Raw genomic sequence first — 24,058 nt, 5'->3', positions numbered from 1 at the left:
AAACACAGTGTTCCTGTCTGTAGGAAATGGGTAATTAACTTACTTTATTAATTAACTAAAGGCTTTGTGTTAATTAGCCATAGCTTCCCTCCCTTCCCTTAGTCTCGGGGCTGTAGGGTGATGGAGCTAACGAATTGGAGACTGTACCCATGCATTTTCAAGGGATGATTGTGCAGTCTAACAACAAGTTGCGCTATGCTATATCACTCAATATGAATGTTATTCAAGAACATTATACCAATAATTTATTTACAACAATGACAAATTGTTCCATTAAAGCTCAACTTCTTCAATCCCATATTTACTGTCTGCAAATGGGTCAAATCTCACTGAAAGGAATGGTAATTTAGCTAATAAGCATCATATGTAGCAACACATATTCTATTGCTTACGTTGCAGTTAACCCTTTTTCACTTGGTTTCATTTCTTGTCATTACGAAGTAGAAGTGTCATGAATTAGTTATACAACAGAAAATTACGTTTATCCAAAAAATAAACATTTCGGTCAGGCTCCTAAAATATTGGGCTGGGGAACGATTGTTTTTGGTTTCTGTTCTGACTCATATAAATGTGTGAACGTGTCGTTTCAGAGCAATTCACACCCTTTGCACACATATATGAAAGTGTCTTCACCTTCACTATAGTCAGAAACACATTTACTGAGGTGTGCACAGCATGCCTGGTACTTTTGTCTTTTTTTCTCTAATGTTTTTCATAGTCATGTTATCAGAGTAATATGCTGAAGTCAATCACCACAATATCTTACAAAACTATCTCAGTCAGTGTGAATAATTAATGAAAATGAATGATGGCTGTATACATCTGTTATGGCCCACCATTGCTATGCCATTCTACATCAGCAATTTGCATAATTTCTATCAATTGTGATTGGACATCATTTAATCTACTGCATGCCACTCACACAGTCTCCCATATCCATGACAACGGTTATTTTATTTACTGAAAATATTGATACTGGTTTACTTAGAATCCTTTCATTAGGACTGTGGTAAAACTTAGAGGAAAACCCGCTTCATTCAGTCTTCTGAAAACCTAATTATATAATAGTTTTATTTTTCAGCGGGACAATTACACAAATCTTAATGCTAAAAACACCCCAGAATGGCTTTCCAAGAGGTGTTGTGTTTCTTTAGTGGTCCAGATGTGTTGAGTGATCCTGAGTGGTCCAGTCGCAGTCCTGACTTAAATTTGCTTGAAAATCAGAGACAATGTTTGAATATTGCTATCCATCTTTGATTCCCAACCAAATTTACTGAGTTTGAGCAATTTTGACAAAAACAATGGATATATGTTGCCCTAAGAGTTGTGCAAAGTTGGTAGAATCTTATTTAAAATAATTCACAGCTGTAATGGCTGCCAAAGGTGCTTCACCCATATATTTACCTCTGGGGTGTGAAGACATACAGATGTAGGATCTTAATTTGGTCACCCTTTTGGTGGAGAACTTTCCTGCAAAGCAAGTGTAAAATGTTTAGTGGATTTGAGGTTTAAAAAGGCTTCTGAAGTTTGTAATTTCCACTTTGACATTTCAGACCTGATTTTCCCTAAGAAATGTATCAACCCATACAAAAATGTCCATGAATTATAATCCACACAGTAATTCACATTCCCTGTTGTATGTCTTTTTTATGGGGTGCACGTCATAAAAACTCAATTCAAAAGTTTGTTTTATTAAATTAGGAATTTCAAATGTCATGGTATATCCTTGTGTGTAGCAATGTCATCTAGATAATGTAATTTGATTTAAAAAGCCTTTTCATTGTTAAAATAGGCCTATAATTGTATTTTTATTTAAAACTCGCAAGTGATCGTGTAAGTCGCTAAATTGCTAAATAAGCATTGCTAAATGACTAAAATGTAAAAATGATCAAATAGTAATGTCCATTCGGATACTTGAATATTCGATTAACCGTGCCCATCATCCCTAATTTCTGCAATAGTAAATGTCTTACCATTCAGGTCTCTTGAAAAATATCTCAATGAGGCTAACCTGTATATATGATGGTTAGGTAAAGCATCCTGATTGTCCAGAGAACATGTTTGTCATTGTTCTCTAGAAGCTAATCTAAGGTTAGTTTTACATTCCCACCCAGATGGTTAATGGCCTAGTTTGAGGATGCTGCGCTGATCCAAGATCTGTGCCTAAGGGTTCTTCCTTCCATCCTTCTATGACCCTGTGGTGACCCTTGAACTTTCTGTTCCCTCTGGTAGTTCCGTGTGCCTCCCAACCCCCACCAGACGCATCTCAGCGCCAAACAGACTGGACCCCTGTGGAAACGAGATGGCCCCGCTCACTCCGATGGACCCCGGCTACCCTGGGTAAATACACAACAACAAATTCACCACCAGTGGGTTTCAGGGCTCAGACACAAGGCAGGCACTTGTCAGTTGATGAAAGTTCAAATCCTCACTCATATAAAAAGAAAGACTACACACTTCGATCTAATCTCTCCAAAGTGTGTTTGTTATGACAACGTTTCGACCCAGGCCTGCATCATACTGCAAATCAAAATCCCTTATTACTTTACTTTGGCATATTGATGATGAAGTTGAAGAGTTATTCATTATGAAAGATACTGTAACACACACACACACACACACACACACACACACACACACACACACACACACACACACACACACACACACACACACATACACAGTACCTTTGCACAATGCTTTTTTCTACACCCACTCTCTTTCCCTCAATACTCCCCCTTCTCCCAGTCTGTCCATCCATATATCTGTTTTTCCCTTCCTTCCTTTCTCATCTCTCTTTCCTTTACACTCAGACTCACATCACACACATACTGTTTACACACACACACACACACACACACACACACACACACACACACACACACACACACACACACACACACACACACACACACACACTGTTTACACACACACACACACACACACACACACACACACACACACACACACACACACACACACACACACACACACATACCTGATCCACACCTTTGGGATCAGGTAATTCGTTTTATTGGCAGCAACAGTTCTGTTCACCTTGAACATCTCGGCAGCAGACAGGGTTAAGCAACTGCTCTCAGCGCTGCTCTCAAACAGGCGAGGCAGAAAAACAACACAGAATAGAGTATAAAGCCCTAACATCTATCCGAGTCTAAAATCAAAGGTGTTATAGAGTTATGACTCAAACACATTTCAATGTAGAATCCAAAATGTTTGAATGTTTGAAACCCTGTCCCAGCACTAGGTACAGTATGTTTGATTCTGCATGTCCCCTTCATTGGTTCAGTAGGTGTTGGGTGGATTTCTTCTTATTGTGAAACCTGAACTAGTCTCACATCTTTTAGGTCTGTGCTCTGTAGTATTTGGTGAGAGTATTATAGAAGGAAAAATAGAGAGGCAGAAAGAAGTTGTTTCATTATTAATTGCGTTGGCAACATTGCAGCTCGCAGATTGTCATGCCAATAAATCATATTTCAATGTGAATTGAAAGGGAGGGGGACTGTTTCATATGGAAGCTTTTTATGCTGTTGAGGCAAAATGATCTCATTTTGTTAAAACAATAAATATTGAGTATTTAATTTGTATTTATTTGTTGCTTTTTAGTCCATGTTGATTATTTTACTCAGGCTTATCTTAGACAAATCTAAAATAGCTATTTTCATTTGTTTTTTTGTATTTATCTCAACTTTTATCTCAAACAATGAAACAGTTGATCCCTGATAAAAAAATATTTCTGTAATAAGAGAGTACCTTTCCAGATTGGGCCAATGGTTTATGGGTAGGTCAAGTGATGTGGAACATTTTTAGGCAAAATAAAACAAGAATTATTCATCATAAAAACTGTATGTGTAGGCGGTGTGGGGGCCTTAACTTGGTTGGAGGGAATTCCCCATCTCCCACCCCTCTACCACACACTACATCTTACAGCATTCATAATGATATGTTAACTAGATATGAGTGAAATGAAAGGAGAGAAATATCTCAATATGATCAAATTATTTTGAAGATGGCTGGTCTGCACTGCACCCATCAGTTGTTACACATTTTTAAATAGAAAAACCATTTCATAATTTGATGTTGGTTGAAGTTGACTTATAAGTCATTAGTCTTTTTTTCCAACTAAGGTGAAGGCTCTGAAAACTGTTGCTAATCATTGTCATTCTAGAGGCTAATGTTAGGAGAACATTTTCATTTGAATGGTGCATTTGTAATAAGAATACAATATATTTGAATGGGGTTAATCAAAATAGGCCCACTAGCAGGCATTTGCATAGTTCTGAGCAGAAAGGGACTTACCATTGTTCTCAACTGAAAGGGACAATGGGCGATTGAAGAGAATGACAGAAAGAAGAAAATCTAATTTATTCAGGACAAGGCTTGATATTAGAAAATATGCTCACGAGGCAATGTGCCTTTGTTTCTAAAGGACAAATGAATGGCAGCATGAAAAACAACTACTTTGTAATAAGACCTTCAGATAATGTTAGTTTAAAAACTGTTTTACTTTAGAGTGCTAATTATCACAAGTAGGGTTGCAAAGGGTCAGAAACTTTTTGGTAAATTTCCGGAATGATTCCGGATATTTTCCATGTGAAGTTAAGCCCAGGAATTTGGGGAATTTTGCTTAAATTCATCAAAAAATGTAGCTTATAACAGTGAAACTTTTTTTGTGGGATACACATAAGGCAATTCTAGGTCTTGTGGCATATTTTGTTTAAACTATCCCCAATTCAATGGAATTGCAACCCTCTGCATGCACAGTTCATGCTTCCATCACCTGTGCAGTGCACTCTTCTATCGCATGTAAAGCTGATTCTCAAGATCTTGCACACTAATGAGATGCTATTGAGGCCACACTACTACACTGTCTGAGCCAAGGACCACATGCTTTCTGGTAAGTTTTGATTACAGTACTGGGTGGGGTGAATATATTTTATATGACATACATTATTTTTTGTTAACTAGTAAATAGTAGCCTACAGCAAAGTGTTTTAAAATAATTTATAACTTGTTAACAGTTTCTGCTACCATGTGGGTTTTAGCTTGCTTGAGCCTGCTAACTGAGGAGTGTTAATTCACCTGTTTCCATACATGTTTCATTTCAAAACATTTATCTTACACAGGAGTTATTTAATCTAACTGCTTAACTATTTATCTGTACATGCAATTGTATTTGGGGTTTTTTACAAAAAAAATCTCAATCTTTACAGGAAAACGCCATGGACACTATCTAATGTGTGGAGACATTTCACTGCAGCTAATGTGAATCATATGTGAAGAATGCAACAAAGATGCAGAATCATCTGGCCAAGTGCATAAAGTTCCCTCAGCTCTCACAACAAGCAACCTCTGACAAAAGTCCCTCTACTTCTATTTGAGGTGAAAATTATGAATCAGACACCTTATTGATAGCAACAGCTCATGGTCCTCCTGGAATCAGAAGTTCTTTTGGCTCAATGTAGGAACGTAGTCATAGAAATGCTGATGAATGTTTTGCTCGAGCTGTGTATGCAACTGGTTCACATCTGATGCTCATAGGAAATGTGTATTGGAAGAGATTTTTGAATGTTCTTCACTCAGCATACACCCCTCCAACCAGACATGCTTCATCTACTCATTTGCTGGATGCAGAGTTCAAGTGAAGGTCAAGCAAATCATAGAGAAAGCAGACTGTATTGCAATCATCTCTGATGGGTGGTCGAATGTTCGTGGGCAAGGAATAATTAACTACATCACCTCCACCCCTCGACCAATATTCTACAAGAGCACAGACACAAGGGACAACAGACACACCGGTCTCTACATTGCAGATGAGCTGAAGGCAGTCATCAATGACCTTGGACCACAAAAGGTATTTGCACTCGTGACAGACAATGCTGCGAACACGAAGGCTGCGTGGTCTAAAGTGGAGGAGTCCTACCCTCCAATCAAACCCATTGGCTGTGCTGCTCAAGTATTGAATCTGCTCCCCAAGGACATCATGGCACTGAAAACAATGGTTACACTCTACAAGAAAGCCAAGGAAATGGTTAGGTATGTAAAGGGTCATCAAGTTATAGCAGCAATCTAACTCACCAAGCAAAGTGTGAAGAATAAGAGCACCACATTGAAGCTGCCCAGCAACACCCATTTGGGTGGTGTTGTCATCATTTTTGTCTCCTGGAGGGGAAGGAGTCGCTCCAAGAAATGGCCATATCACAGTCTGCCGATATGGACAGCCCCATCAAGAGGATCCTCCTGGATGATGTATTTTGGGAGAGAGTGGTAAGCAGCGTGAAACTCCTAAAACCTATAGCAGTAACCATTGCACTGATTGAGGGAGACAATGCCATCCTGTCTGATGTTCAGACTTTGCTTGCAGATGTAAGAGAAGAAATCCATACTACCCTGCCCACTTCACTGTTGCTACAAGCAGAGGAAACTGCAGTTCTGAAATACATCAAAAAGCGTGAAGACTTCTGCCTGAAGCCCATACACACCGCAGCATACATGTTGGACCCCAAGTATGCTGGCAAGAGCATCCTGTCTGGTGCAGAGATCAACAAGGCCTATGGTGTCATTACTGCTGTGTCTCGCCACCTTGGCCTGGATGAGGGCAAGGTTCTTGGCAGTCTGGTGAAGTACACTTCCAAGCAAGGGCTTTGGGATGGAGATGCAATATGGCAGTCGTGCCAACATATCTCATCAGCCACCTGGTGGAAGGGACTTTGTGGATCTGAGGCTCTTTCCCCTGTTTCCCCCATCATCCTCCAGATCCCACCAACATCAGCCGCCTCAGAGCACAACTGGTCCTTGTTTGGGAACACACACACCAAAGCACGCAACAGGCTGACCAATACAAGGGTTCAAAATTGGTGGCTGTCCGGGCAAATTTGAGGCTTTCTGAGCCTGACAACGAGCCATCCTCAACCAGGTTGGAAAGTGACAGTGAAGATGAGGCCTCAGAGTCGGATGTTTAAGAGGTGGACATTGAGGAGGTCCAGGGAGAAGACATGGATGCCTGAGAGGAAGACAACCAAAGCTTTAGTTTCTAGACTCATCATTTTACAGATGTATGTTGAAAACATTATTGGGAGATGCGATGGATCATTGGGGATCTTTTCAATATTCCCTTTATTTTGTTGTTCAGTGTAATCATCCCATGTGAAGAGTCAACTCATTTAATTAAAGTTAAATTCGTAACTAAATTGTTTTTTAAATTTCTATTGGAAGGATTTAATCGTTTGCAATTATGTCTACTTATGATATGTCATGCCCTGATCTGTTTCACCTGTCCTCCACCCACCTCCAGGTGTCACCCATCTTCCTAATTATCCCTTGTGTATTTATACCTGTGTTCTCTGTCTGTTTGTTGCCAGTTTGTCTTGTTTGTTCAAGCTTGCCAGCATTTTCCTGTCAGCTCCTATCTTTCCCAGCCTCTCTTTTCTTGTCCTCCTTGTTTTTGACCTTTGCCTGTCGTGACCCTGTACCCACCCGCCTGACCTCTCTGCCTGTCCCTGACCCTGAGCCTGCCTCCTGTCCTGTACCTTTGCTCCACCTCTGGATTACTGAACTCTGCCTGACTCTGAGTCTGCCTGCCATCCTGTACCTTTGCCTTACCCTAGATTATCAACCTCTGCCTGCCTTGACCTGTCTTTGCCTGCCCCTGTTTCTACAATAAACATTGTTACTTCGACAGTCTGCATCTGGGTCTTACCTTGATTCCTGATATGATAAGGTTAAAGGTTTATGTTTCTGTCTCCATATGATATGGTAAATATATCCAATGCAAAAAACATCTACATTTAAATGGTATTAATATTCATTAGCATATATTTCCATTAATTCCCATATATTCCCATATATTCCCGTTAATTCACACGGAAAGTTTCCACCTCTGAATATTCCCCAAAATGTGTACCCCTAATCACAAGGCTACTGCTGTGTGGGCATACTGTATCTTTACTGTAGGGTTCTTAACTTAATTAACACCTTCTTGACTACAAAAAATTCGAAGAGCCTTTTGTGTCGCTTTTGTAACACTAAAAGGTACAATATGTTACTTATCTTTCTATTTTTATTCACTGCAGATGGTGTAGATGTGTTAGAAAGTGAGGACAACATGAAACAACACACTGTGTTTGTCTTCATCATAGTCTCCGAGATCAAATAGACTGAACAGTAACAAGTGTCGCTGTATTGACATCTTACCCCCTGATGCTGTGACCCTGTGTAACGATACTCGTCCTCGTCTGATGACGAGTATGAAAGATCGGACCAATGTGCAGCATGTTAATTGTCCATTTTAATGAAATCCAACTGAACATGAACACTGAATGACAAAACAACAAAAGAGAATGCACGAGACTGAAACAGTTCTGTATGGAAAAAACACAGACACAGAAAACAACTACCCACAACCCATAGTGGGAAAACAGGCTACCTAAGTATGATTCTCAATCAGAGACAACGATCGACAGCTGCCTCTGATTGAGAACCATACCAGGCCAAACACAGAAATACAAAACCTAGACTACAAAACATAGAATGCCCACCCCAACTCACGCCCTGACCAAACTAAAATAAAGATAAAAAAGGAACTAAGGTCAGAACGTGACAGTACCCCCCCCCCCCCAAAGGTGCGGACTCCGGCCGCAAAACCTGAACCTATAGGGGAGGGTCTTTGTGGGCATTTCACCGCGGTGGCGGCTCTGGTGCGGGACGTGGACCCCGCTCTACCATAGTCTTGGCCCACTTAGGTGGCGCCTTTGGAGCGGCGACCCTCGCCACCGACCCTGGACTGGGGACCCTTGCAGCGGGCCCCGAATAGACGGGAGACTCTGGCAGCGCCGGAGTGAAGGGCGACTCTGGCAGCTCCGGAGTGAAGGGCGACTCTGGCAGCTCCTGACTGACGGGTGGCTCTGGCAGCTCCTGACTGACGGGTGGCTCTGGCAGCTCCTGACTGGAGGGAGAACCTGGAGGGAGGAGACGGAGAGACAGCCTGGTGCGTGGGGCTGCCACAGGACCCACCAGGCTGGGGAGACCTACAGGAGGCCTGGTGCGTAGAGGAGGCACCGGATGGACAGGGCTGTGGGGGAGCACTGGAGCTCTGGTGCGCAGCCTTGGCACCACTCCTCCAGGCTGGATGACCACTTTAGCCCAGACCTTCCAGAGTGCAGGCACAGGTTGAACCGGGCTGTGGGTGAGCACTGGAGATCTGGTGCATACCACTCGCACCTCTCCCTTAGGCTCAATGCCCACATTCGCCCGGCACGAGCGGAGCGCAGGCATAGGACGCACTGCACCCTCCCAGCGCCCCGGAAACACAGCATGCAGAGCTGGCGCAGGATACCCTGGGCCGAAACGGCGTACCGGAGACCAGACACGCTGAGCCGGCACAACACGCCCTGGCTGGATGCCCACTCTCGCATGGCACTTGCGGGGGGCTGGCCTATAGCGCTCCGGGCTATGAGCGCGTACTGGTGACACCGTGCGCTCCACCGCATAACACGGTGCTTGACCAGTACAACGCTGCTTTCGGTAAGCACAGGGAGTTGGCTCAGGTCTATCGCCTGACACCGCCAATCTCCCCGCTGCCTCTCGTGCCACTCGTGCCTGTGGCGCTGCCTCACCTCATGTCGCCACCGCTCAGCTTTCGCTGCCTCCAGTTCTTCCTTGGGGCGGCGATATTCCCCAGCCTGTGCCCAGGGTCCCTTGCCTTCCAGTATCTCCTCCCAAGTCCAGGAGTCCAGAACCCTCTGCTCCTGGTTACCACGCTGCTTGGTCCTTTTTTGGTGGGTAGTTCTGTAACGGTACTCGTCCTCGTCTGATGACGAGTATGAAAGATCGGACCAAGGTGCAGCGTGGTAAGTGTCCATTTTAATGAAATGCAACTGAACATGAACACTGAATGACAAAACAACAAAAGAGAATGAACGAGACTGAAACAGTTCTGTATGGAAAAAACACAGACACAGAAAACAACTACCCACAACCCATAGTGGGAAAACAGGCTACCTAAGTATGATTCTCAATCAGAGACAACGATCGACAGCTGCCTCTGATTGAGAACCATACCAGGCCAAACACAGAAATACAAAACGAGACTACAAAACATAGAATGCCCACCCCAACTCACACCCTGACCAAACTAAAATAAAGACATAACAAAGGAACTAAGGTCAGAACGTGACACCCTGGACATCCAATTCCTCACCTTTATTACAGATGATGAAGTCACTAATAGACAGGATGATTTATAACAGGGATGAGCAACTGGCGGCCCGGGCTCCACTTTTGTAGACTTTTTAATTTCCCAATAAAACATTTTAAAATGTTGGAACTCAGTTGGGGTTTCAACTTACTGTTGAGAGTTAGAATAGTAATTTGGTTGGGGGGTGGGCCTCCAACGAAATTTCACTTAGGCCCCCCAAAAGGCTAGGGCCGGCTCTGACCGGATGTGTGAGTATGGATGTGGGTAAAGAGTTCAGATTTTTTGTGGCCCCCACACCCGTCAAAGTTGCCCATCCCTGATTTACAGGTTTACAATACAGCACATCTCTTTCTCTCTGTCTGTCTCTCTCTCTATCCATTGATGGTTTGTCTCTCTTCTCTCCTCTTGATCACGTGGTAACCATCACTCTCATGTTACACATGTAACATTGCTGTGTGTCTGGCCTCGACTCAAGTTCTCCCATGACTCTCTTCAGTGTGAGTTATTAGAAAACCAGAGTAGATGGGTGCATACTGTATATTGAGTGTTTTTCTAGGAGGGCCACAGAGTTTAAAAACAACAACTACATTAGAACTCTGCACAGGAAGTTAGTTATGTAACTGTCATTTTTGTTGTTGTTATGTAATTATCAATGTTTTATGTCCATACTTTGAAACGCCTTTGACACAACATTGACTTGGCCTTTTAAGTCCCAATGTAAGGTCTGTCTGTAGGCCTATGTATAGAGAAGTGATAAGCAAAACAAAATCATTTGTCAAATTTGAAGCAATATCAATATCATCAAGTAACCCCCAGGCAACAACCATTATGACAATCTTTTTTTTTTTATGACAGCAAAATCATTTTGCGTTCCTGAAAACCTTACTGTATGAATTGTGCCAACATATTTTCTACCAACCAACCAACTTCGACATCTGTGAGAGGAAACACAATCAAATATGCAAATGAATGCAAAATGTTGGCTTTTAGCAGAGAGAGAGCAAGAGAGAGAGAGAGAGAGAGAGAGAGAGCTGAAGGAAGCTCATTAAAACGATTATTACCGTCTTTTAAAAGAACAGTTGGGCTGGTATTTCAGTAGAGATGGGTTTTGGAACTGATTCTCTGGTATTTCAGTAGAGATGGGTTTTGGAACTGATTCTCTGCCTAATTGCCTGGAGTTGGCTGTCTGTCAGCTCCATTTTGTTTTCAGCAAATAAAAGCTGTAAATTAGTGGTAATGAAAATCTTGGAGGGAATCAACGAGGAGGTAGTAGCGGCAGAATGTAACTCCTGAGCCCTCTGATGAAACTGGGAAAAAGACACTTCTGGGGTAGAGAGAAAAATAAAACATTTTAACTTGTATCAGAAGTGTGATTTGTTGTGCTGTCGTCTTTTGGAAACCTTCACCGAGTAAAAATAAATTGTGCAGGTCTAATTGATCAAGAGCAAGTTGATGTGTTGAATAGTTATTTTTCTCTTTATGGAAATGCTTCCTATTTCAGAGCTGTATAGATCAGAGGAGGTTGGTGGGAGGAGCTATAGGAGGATGGGCTCATTGTAATGGCAGGAATGGAATGAATGGAACGGTATCAAACACATCAAACATATGGAAACCATGTTTTACTCCATTCCATTTACTCCATTCTAGCCATTACGTGAGAGAGGTACAGATGTAGACCTTAACACACATTGTCCTGTTGATTCGAGGTGAGTGCAGTTTTTTGCAGTGTTTACAGAATAATTTATGGTTTGCTTCAGATTTTTACTGCCTTTCATCTACCTTGTCTACTATACATTTTTCGAGCTAAAAAGGGGTCCAAAGAGATTGAGAGGGAGACAGATCATCCTGCACAGCCAAGTGGAACTGACTGTGGAGACGAATAAAATAAGCCTTTTAATTAGACTTTAATGAGCGACTTTTTTTACATACATTTACATACCCTCAAACCCCCTTTTATTTAGCCTGAATCATTCAAAAACATGCCTAATGCATTTACACACATTTGTTTACATGTGAAATTAACTTATATGTTTCCTATGTGTAGTTGATCATGTATGCATGAATTAAGTCAAGTCATCGTGATTGCATTAACGATGATGATTAATCCTCATTGTTTGGTATTGTTGATCATAAGAATCGTTCAAGGCAGTGTACATCATTAATCCTAATTGCCTTCTAATAATATAACTAATTTAGGAGGTATTTACAGAAGTCCCACTGCAGTCTTAATAAAGACTCATGGAACTATAGTAGTCTATTAATGACTACTATAATTATCTGATGCCATCTGCATGTTCTGCATCGCAGTGCTGTAGCTGAGCTGTAATATAATACTGTAGTAATAATGAATTAGATTGATTTTCAGATGCTCGAAGAGCTTTACATTGTACAGGGAAACTCACCTACTCCACTACTACCAATGTGTAGCATCCACCTCTACTGTGCTCTTAGGCCTAATGTGTTTGAGTGCTCAGTTTGGTTGGACTTGCATCCACTAAAACATTTCTCCTAAATGATAATATTGTTATATTATTATTTCTCTAACATATTCTGTTTCTTCCGCTCCTCTTATGTTGCAGTCCTACCCAGTGCCCAGTTTGGGGGATGAAGACTTCAACATTCCCCCCATCACACCTCCCACCATCCCAGAACACATGCTGCACCCCCACCTACCAGAGTCGGAGTCTGGCTCCTACCACCCGCTGGCTCCCGTTCACTCCCAGAGTGGCCTACACCCCTTCCACCTGCAGGGAATGGACATGATGGGCCAGGATGGAGGGCTGTTGAGCCAAAATGGCAGCCTGATGTCCAGCACCCTGTCTGTGGTGAGTCTAGCCTGATGCCACTAGCAAGCAGTGTGCGATTTTCTGCTCTGGAGGGCAGCTGTGGGTGCAGGCATATGTTCCATCCCAGCAACAACACACCTGATCCAAGTAATCGAGGGCTTGACGAGTGGTTGGTTGGTTCAATCAGGTGTGTTGGTGCTGGGATAGAACAAAATCCTGGACACCCCATTGGGTCTCCGCTGTACTAATGGATGATCCATTTGTTTTTAGATGGTTGATGGGGAGTTTTCCCCTGATATTTATTCACTAGAAATCGAAAACAATCTGGTGGGGTGACATTCAGAAGAAATACACTTAATGCAAGTCTTCACTTTTCAAAAAGTGAAGAAACGAAACTTAAACTTTTAGATTTGTCTTTCCTTGCAGAAACCTGACAATGTGATAGGTGTCATGACTAACCGTGGTTAACTACTCTGCATAGGTATTGGAGATCATCTCCCATTCTTGTCAAAGTGAAACTTCTCACCTCCCGCTCTCAGCCATTATTCTTTCTGCCTTTGGCCATGTTCACCATATTCAATATTATGCGTCATCAGCACCTCCACCACTGAGGAGCTACATGGTTTCACCGTATGCGGTCTACATGGTCTTTATGATTTTCCCTAGTGCATATTTATTTCCATGAATCATGACCTGTGTAGCTGTGTGTGTTTAGCCCCCGGGTTCTACTAGCCAGGGATATTGAACCTCATAGCCCCACTCTTAAACCATATAACCCAATTTCCCTTTTCAATGTGGGACTTCATGATTTCCAAGGCTGGACATATCAGCTTATTTTCCACTTTAGGCCAAACATCTTGGCTACGACCATATTATGTTTCACATTCACTAAGTAGCTAAAACATCTTGGCTACGACCATATTATGTTTCACATTCACTAAGTAGCTAAAACATCTTGGCTACGACCATATTATGTTTCACATTCACTAAGTAGCTAAAACATCTTGGCTCGAATCCCCGAGCTGACAAGGTAAAAATCTGTCGTTCTGCCCCTGAACAAGGCAGTTAACCCACTGTTCTTAGGCCGTCATTGAAAATAAGAATTTGTTCTAGTTCTTGCCTAGTTAACTAAAGGTCAAATAAAAAAATAAAAAAATATTATGTTTCACATTCACTAAGTAACTTAAACATTAGAGTTTTCTATTGCTCAACATTCGTAAATTGTTGTTGTTGTTTTTTGCAAGAAGGGAAAAGGAGCTGGGTTGGATGACCTGCTGGCTGAAAGACTCCCCAGATTGACAAAGGGTATTTTGTTCCCATTCACCTTAATGTTCTCACAGAACATCCATTTAGAGTGGCTATGAATTATGGTTGCCAGGCAACGAGGCTGAGAGCTTGTTGCCGCGGCAAGGAATGAAAGAGGCTGGACTGATGGAACCATGTCTTCTATACGTTTAGCCTTCATTCTCTCAGTCTCTGGCCATATTGTTATTAACCACCGATAGGGGATTATAATCAACTCCATTTGAGTATGTGTTCGATTAATAGGGAAATTGTCGAAGAGAAATTCAGTTCTGGGATGTGATTTTTTTCACAGAAACTGGGGATAAAAGCAGTGTATCTTTTAACCTTTTTAATTGAGAAGATATATTTTTTAAATGATGTAGGTCTAGAGATAAGTAGTTTACTTTTTCCTTAATTTAAAATGTACTAAGCAGAGGGGGGAGATGGTGGGATGCTGTAAAAAGAATAATTCCTGATATGTCACATAGCCAGTCATGAGCCCAACTACCCCAATCTCTTTTATATAAAAAAAAACTAAACATCTAGCTTTTTACCAGCATTCCACTACCGCCAATTTCCTGTTCGTAATGCACTAGTTTGCATTTTTTCCCCCCAATGAAATCCACCCACGTTATTGATACCATAAGGTAGGATTGTTAGTCAGACAAAGATAAAAGAATCTTTGGTATCCATTCATATTAGTGTCATAATGATGACCTGGCTTGTGACTCACCTCTCCGATACTTCGGAAAGTTCCCTCACGTCACCATGGGGATTAGGCTGTTTTCCACGGTAACCGACAGTTGCTAAACTTTTGCGATGATGTGCTCTATCTGGCGGTACCAACAGTCACACATCTGTATAAGGAGAGGAGGTGTTCAGTGGTTGGGCACAGGAAGTAGCCTGTAGGAAAAAAGAGAGTGTGTTATTAACCTGTTCTTCAAAAAGAGGAGAGAAGAGGCAGAAGAGGTCATGGGGTCGTTGGTGATATAAGGGGTGAAGGTGGAGGGGATGGATGGTAGGAGCTAATCTCTGTAGATTATAGAGTTAACAGGAGTCACCTGTCCTGGTGTTGAGGTGAGCCTCTCCTCCCAAGCCTCACCTGTCCTGGTGTTGAGGTGAGCCTCTCCTCCCAAGCCTCACCTGTCGGGGACATTGTGTATGACATGGTGTCGGGGATATTGTGTATGACATTGTGTCGGAGACATTGTGTCGGGGACATTGTGTATGACATGGTGTCGGGGATATTGTGTATGACATGGTGTCGGGGATATTGTGTATGACATGGTGTCGGGGACATTGTGTATGACATGGTGTTGGGGACATTGTGTGTGACATTGTGTCGGGGACAATATCAGGTGTGAGGCGTCGCCCAGGTCACCTGTCAGTCCCTGTGGCATCAGGTGACCTGGCCACACTCTGGGGTGGGGGGCAGAGGGCCACACTCTGGGGTGGGGGGCAGAGGGCCACACTGAAGAGGCTATTCAATCAAAACCTACAACCGTGTTTCCTGTGGAAAGACAAAAATGACATTGTTCTTGTGCTGAAGAATGTTAGTTAGGATTTCAGTCATGGTTGAAACAAAGATGTGTGTGAAGAACCATTAGTGAGTGTATATGTGAGTGAGTGTGACTGAGCAGAGCTGTTTCAAGAGCGTTTCTAGGAGTGTGTTAAAGAGAGTTAAAAGTAGCATTATTGTATGCTATTTTAATGTCATTTAAAAACAACTCTACATTTTTTCCCCCCAGATGCAACAAATGGTCAACTCCGATTCCCGGTACAGCAGCCATCAGCCAATGGAAGCACTCAGATCCAGGAGCCAATCAGGCATGGGACATCAGAGTCAACTGACCACCATCAACCAATCACAACTCAACACCCAGTTGGGACTGAGCGGAAACAACGTTACCCATAATTCCCCATCTCCTCCTGGGAGCAAGTCGGCCACACCCTCTCCTTCTAGCTCTGTTCATGAGGATGACAATGAAGAGTCAATAAAGGTGAGAAGAGTGATTGGCACACACACTGATGTCGACGCCCTCACACACCCACACACTGATGTCAACGCCTCTCTCACACACACACATACACACACACACACACACACACACACACACACACACACACACACACACACACACACACACACACACACACACACAGACACACACACACACACACACACTGATGTCAACGCCTCTCTCACACACACACATACACACACACACACACACACACACACACACACACACACACACACACACACACACACACACACACACACACACACACACTGATGTCGACGCCTCACACACACACACTGATGTCGACGTCCTCACACACACACACTGATGTCGACGCCTCTCCCACACACACACACTGATGTCGACGCCTCTCTCACACACACACACACACACACACACACACACACACACACACACACACACACACACACACACACACACACACACACACACTGATGTCGACGTCCTCACACACACACACACTGATGTCGACGCCTCACACACACACACTGATGTCGACGTCCTCACACACACACACTGATGTCGACGCCTCTCTCACACACACACATACACACACACACACACTGATGTCGACGCCTCACACACACACACTGATGTCGACGTCCTCACACACACACACTGATGTCGACGCCTCTCTCACACACACACATACACACACACACACACACACTGATGTCGACGCCTCTCTCACACACACACATACACACACACACACACACACACTGATGTCGACGTCCTCACACACACACACTGATGTCGACGCCTCTCTCACACACACACACACACACACACACACACACACACACACACACACACACACACACACACACACACACACACACACACACACGCACACACACTGATGTCGACGCCTCTCTCACACACACACACACATACACACACACACACACACACACACACACACACATACACACACACACACACACGCACGCACACTGATGTCGACGTCCTCACACACACACACTGATGTCGACGACTCTCTCACACACACACACACACACACACACACACACACACACACACACACTGATGTCGACGCCCTCACACACACACTGATGTCGACGTCCTCACACACACACACTGATGTCGACGCCTCACACACACACACTGATGTTGACGTCCTCACACACGCACACTGATGTCGACGCCTCACACACACACACTGATGTCGACGTCCTCACACACACACACTGATGTCGACGCCTCTCTCACACACACACACACACACACACACACACACACACACACACACACACACACACACACGCACACTGATGTCGACGTCCTCACACACACACACTGATGTCGACGCCTCACACACACACACTGATGTTGACGCCCTCACACACACACACTGATGTCGACGACTCTCTCACACACACACACACACACTGATGTCGACGCCCTCACACACACACACTGATGTCGACGCCCTCACATACACACACTTATGTTGTCGCCCTCGTACACACACACACACACAAACACACACTGATGTCGACGCCCTCACACACACACTCACACACACTGATGTCTACGCCCTCACACACAAACACCTATGTTGACGCCCTCGTACACACACACACCGATGTTGACGCCCTCACACGCGCGCATACACAAATATGCACACATACACAAGCACCAACATTTTTTTACTTCTTTATAATACAGACACCCACACACACCTAGGGCTGTTACGGTGACCGTATTACCACCACACCAGCAGTCATGACCGCAGTCAAATTCCATGTGACCGTTGAGTCACGGTAACTAGGCTCCTTCAAAACTGCGCTCTGATGCTCATTAGTAGCTTACCAAACTTGCTGACGGCCGGTCACTAATGTACTCTATTGTTCCTCCATCAGGTCCTAATGGTCTGGTACTCAGCGCTGTATTGTCCCTCAAACTACTCTGACATCAATGCAAATGCAGTCGTAAATCAAATCAAACACTTCATGAGAGCCCTGGCATTCAGGGTTTGAGTGGAATAGATCACCTGTTGGGCAGTGAGAGCCAGCTCCTCATACCTGGTTGATGCATGGAATGAAATAAGTGTTATAGGCTATGCCAGTGGTTCCCAAACTTTTTCGGTTACTGTACCACCAACTGAATTTTGCTCTGCCCAGAGTTCCCCTAAAGTAACTCCTCATGTGTATTTTACCAGTAGCCCTATGGTCTCATGAGTCTTCTCAAGTACCCCTGTGGATGGGCAGAGTACCCCCAGGGGTCCTAGTACTCCTGGTTGGGAACCACTGGGCTATGGTATGCAATTGCGTGAGAAAATAGAGTTTTGATGGCCTCTATTAAAAAGAGGAGGATCCAATCAGCTTTCAATAGGCTAGGCCTACTATATTTATTTCTCACCTTTCCTAATATTAAACACATTGCTTTCGCTTTCCAACCAGAGTAGCCTACCTGGCTGGCATGAAAAGGAACAGCTGGAAAAGCGTCCTCCATTCTATTTTTTTCCCATTAGTTTTTCACCTTGCCCCTGTTCTGACAGGTGCATGAAAATGGCCTATTCTAAGTCAAAACTAATTTCACATATATTATGTAGTTTATGTAAAGACAAGATGAAGTTGAGAGAATAGTATCAATTGTGAATGAGGCCCAGCGTGTGCAGTCTAAGGCAAGAAACATTGCTTGCATTTTTTTGTTACTTTTTCAAATCATAGTTGCTTGCATCATGTAGCCTGGCCCATAGGCCTTTATGTTTTGATAAGGTTTGTATCACAACTAAAGTGGCCAAATATCTCTAAGCCTAGCCTATAGGCCTAGGACACCTGGAACACGGTTGGAGAGCCCATAGCCTACAGACCCTAGTGAAACATGTTTTTATAAGGCAGAGTTTTGACTGGCCACTATTTAAAAGAGGATCCCATCTTTCTCGTCTGCTATATTTATGGCTCAATTCTTAAAATTAAGCACTTTAATCCGCTTTACTACCTGGCATATTAAAAACCTCACCGCGGGAAGCGCTTCCTCCATTTGCGATTAGAGTGCAGGCTACGGATGACGTTTTTTTTGTGGGCCATTCTAAATAGAAAATAATTCCACACATATATTAGTAGGCTATTTGTAAAGACCAGATTAAATTGAGAATAGTCTGAGAATATTATCAAGTGCTTGTCAAATTGTGAATTAGAGACTGATGAAGTGTGTGCAGTCTGCACATGAAACAGAGCAGAGTGTCATCATGCCTGTCATCATTAGAGTCGCTCATGCAGTCTTAGGCTATATTATTTCATTTCTAATACTTTCTAAGGTTTGTATCCCAACTAAAGTTGCATAAATAACTCTAAACTAAGCATTTAGTAGGACCTGTTTCAAATTATCACTTTGTTAACCGTTCAACACAGAATAGCCGCATGTGCACACTCCCTTGGAAATCTTCTTACTATAAAAGAATATAAAATAATGCCACGGGAATTATTAGCAAATCTTGTCCGCTAATAAACAAATGTAGCCCATAGCCATACGGCCTAGATCAAGGCCTTAACATAAGGACGACTCAGAATATTCTGAAAAACATTTTCTTCATATCATAATGTTTCTTTAGACCGGCCTAAGATAAATAATGGATTTATTGTGATGGTGTAGGCTATATTAAATGGATTTAGTGTGATGGTGTAGGCTATATTAAATGGATTTATTTGACTTTTAAAAAGTAGATCTTCCAAAGGTCCGCATCAGTGGCTTGTAGGCTGTGTGTGGAAGTCGGAGATGCTAAACGTGTTTATGTTAATTAAAGGTCAATTAATGTGAGACCAACAGTTATTTGGATGACAGTTACCGGCTGACAAAAGTTCATGACTGCCACAGCCCTACACACACCCACTATTCTATTCAAACACACACGCACACGCACACACACACACCCACTATTCTATTCAAACACAAACACACACGCGCACGCACGCACGCACGCACGCACGCACACACACACACACACACACACACATTTGTATATGGGTGAGTCATCTGTAACCTTTGCGCCATTGCATTTGTTTACCCTCTTCCCTGGAGAAAAAAGTCACCGTGGAGAGATGTTATCTTAATGCTTATGTGATTGCTAATATAATGGTGCCATTTGCCACGCGTATGCAATACTATGTAAATCAATCCAAAGGGTACTTTTCCCAAACACCTTTGCCATATTGCACACCCATATTTTCACCGTATGTTTTAACTGCAAATAACAATCCTTTAGAAAATGAAACTATCTGGGAAAATGATCATGTTTAATTTAGTGGAATATAAAATCGAATGAGGTCAACATTTCAGAAATGTGCAGTGCGCTATTCAGCTGGATGGCTATTTTTGTGTTATCAGTATAAAACAAACATATTCAACACAGTGATGGAGAAGGAAAAGTCTGGCATGATTGTAACTACCGGTACTACCATCTGTCAAGGTGCTTTCATACAGATACTATTTCTTTATCTGTTTCCAAACTCTCACACTCAGGGTCATATTGACTATCTCACAATAAAAGCAAATTGTTTCAAACAGTACATTCCTATTGACCAAGATCATGTAAATTGAGAGAAATGTTTCAGAATGTAACGCAATATTTTTGGTATATACACTGTAAAACCATGAAATATGTCACACATTTATAACCAAACATCAGTGTTTAAACATAAGGCATTTAGACTTGCCATTAAGTCTTCTCATCTTAAGCACAGGCGTTTAGAATCCAAGATTAAACATGATAGTCAACTTTTTCCGGTCAGTTTCCAACCAGGAGAACACCTGTATCTCCTAAATGTTCAGATTTTAAACACTACTGTTTACCTTCCTATGGTCCCGTTTAGAGTGCATTTAGTCAATATAAATTGATGTGACTTTACATGCCTTTTATTCAGATCAGTGTTGTCTGTCACCTTACCTAAATTTCAGCTGAACAGGAAAAATATATATATTTTCAATCGCAGGGCTCTACGCTGACCTTTTTTACAAGGAGCACATGTGCGCACACAAAGACATTTAGGAGCACAATGAAAAATATTTGAGATATTAAAGCTAGAATCTTACATTTTTTTACAATCTAAACACTGTGACGCATTTTCATTGAAGTACTAAATGCCTTGCCGCGTTTAAAAAGTGTTCCAGAAAAGTGTCTAGTTATATGTTCAGTGTACGTTAGGTAGCATACAGTATGAGTTTTACATTTTCCTGCTCAGCTCCTATTGTCAGGAAAAGTCTGGGCCCCTACAGTATGTTTAGCATATTCACCCTTCATTTCCATCCTGTTCCATCATCTAATCAATCAATTACACCGATTCCACACTAATTCTTCTCTCTCCAGAAACCCATTTAGTCTGACCATTTCTATCTCTCCTCCCAGCAGGCAGAGAAGCGACCGGCAGCGGTCGAGACGCCCAAAAAACCCAAGACCCCCAAGAAGAAGAAGAAGAAGGATCCCAACGAACCCTCGAAGCCAGTTTCTGCCTACGCTCTGTTCTTCAGAGACACCCAGGCAGCCATCAAGGGATCCAACCCCAATGCTACTTTTGGAGAGGTATCCAAGATAGTGGCCTCCATGTGGGACGGCCTTGGAGAGGAACAGAAACAGGTATAACACCTATAGTTAGGGTGACCACATTTAAAATACCTAAATGTGGGACAAAAGGAGGATTTAGCGGTACATTTGCAGGACAGTGTAGCCTACATGAATAAAAACATTTAAAACAGGCTTGATTGAAGTAGCAGAAAATGTTGAATGAGCAACTAATGAGCATGGAGATCCTCACAAATTTGACAAAATGACCATCTATCAGTCTAATACAGCTATTTAATTTTGTAGCTTTTCATCAAAAGCACACTTTTTTTAAAGTAGGTGGCCCATTGTTCTAGCTGGAATTTAGCCTGGAAGGATTTGAGAAATATGATTGGTTGACCATAGGCCTATGACATTGGCCTACGTCTCGTCTTGGCTGTGCAAAATATCAAATCTCAGCAACTATTGGAGAAGTGTTTACATCACCAGTAGGCTACTACATCCTTATGACATACTGGGCCTTCACAAAGTATTCATACCCCTTGACTTATTCCACATTTTGTTGTGTTACAGCCTGAATTATAAAAGGATTAAATTGATTGTTTTTCTCACCCATCTACACACAATACCGCATATTGACAAAGTGATTACAGCTGTGTCTTTCTGGGTAAGTCTCAAAAGAGCTTTCCAAACCTGGATTGTGCAACATTTGCCCATTATTCTTTTCAAAATTCTTCAAGCTCTGTCAAATTGGTTGTTGATGATTACAAGACAACCATTTTCATGTCTTGCAATAGATTTTCAAGTAGACTTAAGTCAAAACAGGAACATTCAATGTCTTCTTGGTAATTAACTCCAGTGTAGATTTGGCCTTGTGTTTTAGGTTATTGTCCTGCTGAAAGGTGAATTCATCGCCCAGTGTCTGGTGGAAAGCAGACTGAACCAGGTTTTCCTCTAGGATTTTGCCTGTGCTTAGCTCTATTCCATTTATTTTAGTTACTGAAAAACTCTGCAGTCCTTAATGATTACAAGTATAAACTGATGCAGCCACCATGATGCTTGAAAATATGGAGAGTGCTGCTCTGTAAAGTGTTGTATTGGATTTGCCCCAAACATAACACTGTATTCAGAACTAAAAGTGAATTGCTTTGCCACATTTTTTGCAGTATTACTTCAGCGCCTTGTTGTACAGGCTTCCTGCTTTTCACTCTGTCTGTCACGACTCCTCTCCTTGTTCGGGCGGCGTTCGACGATCGACGTCAACGGCTTTCTAGCCATCGCCGCTCCATTTCTCATATGTCCATTTGTTTTGTCTTGTTACATACACACCTGGTTTTCATTCCATAATCACACTGCATGTATTTAGTCCTTTGTTCCCCTCCATGTCTTTGTGTGTAATTGTTTATTGTTATGTGGATATTGTCAGGCGCCACACTTTTGTTATGTTCCGTGTTTTTGGCACGTTTATGTTTTTATGTGCTGTTGTTTTTGGACCGGAATTAAAGTGCGTCTGTTTACTACACTCTGCTCTCCTGCACCTGACTTCGCCTCCCGTACACACCCCTAACACTGTCAATGATGTTAGTATTGAGGAGTAAATACAATGTTGTTGATCCATCCTCAGTTTTCTCTTATCAAAGCCATTAAACTCTGTAACTGTTTTAAAGTCACCATTGGCCTCATGGTGAAATCCCTGAGCGGTTTCCTTCCTCTCCTGCAGCTGAGTTAGGAAGGACGCCTCTATCTTTGTTGTGACTGGGTGTATTGATCAAAGTGTAATTAATAGCTTCACCATGCTCAAAGGTATGTTCAATGTCTCCTTTTTTTAACCCATCTACCAATAGGTGCCCTTCTTTGCGAGGCATTGGAAAACCTCCCTGGTCTTTGTGGTTGAATGTGTTTGAAATTCACTGCACAACTGAGAGACCTTACAGATAATTGTATGTGTGGGGTACAGAGATGACGTAGTCATTCAAAAATCATGTTAAACACTTATTGCACACAGAGTGAGTCCATGCAACTTATTATGTGACTTGTGTTTACTTCTGAACTTATGTAGGCTTGCTATAAAAGGGATTGAATACTTGTTGACTCAAGACATTTCAGCCCTGCATTTTTTAAGAATTTGAAAAATTTCGAAAAACATCATTCCACTTTGACATTATGGGGTATTGTGTGTAGGCCAGTGACAAAATATCTCAATGTA

The 24,058-nt window shown here is 42.5% G+C and overlaps 1 protein-coding gene across 1 annotated transcript in view; it reads left to right on the top strand.

The window, feature by feature from the left end:
• LOC120020553 (thymocyte selection-associated high mobility group box protein TOX-like) overlaps positions 1–24,058 on the top strand; it is an 89,354-nt gene that overhangs the window by 52,870 nt on the left and 12,426 nt on the right. The window contains exons 3-6 of the mRNA XM_038964261.1: positions 2,233–2,340; positions 12,793–13,038; positions 16,032–16,283; positions 21,700–21,927. Coding sequence (XP_038820189.1) covers positions 2,233–2,340; positions 12,793–13,038; positions 16,032–16,283; positions 21,700–21,927 — 834 coding nt within the window. The remainder of the gene's footprint in view (positions 1–2,232; positions 2,341–12,792; positions 13,039–16,031; positions 16,284–21,699; positions 21,928–24,058) is intronic.

Source organism: Salvelinus namaycush, chromosome 25 (assembly GCF_016432855.1).
Source record: "Salvelinus namaycush isolate Seneca chromosome 25, SaNama_1.0, whole genome shotgun sequence".
In the NCBI taxonomy this organism is placed as follows: Eukaryota; Metazoa; Chordata; class Actinopteri; order Salmoniformes; family Salmonidae; genus Salvelinus; species Salvelinus namaycush.
Note: the sequence above shows the minus strand (reverse complement) of the source record. Positions and strands in the feature narration are given on the sequence as shown.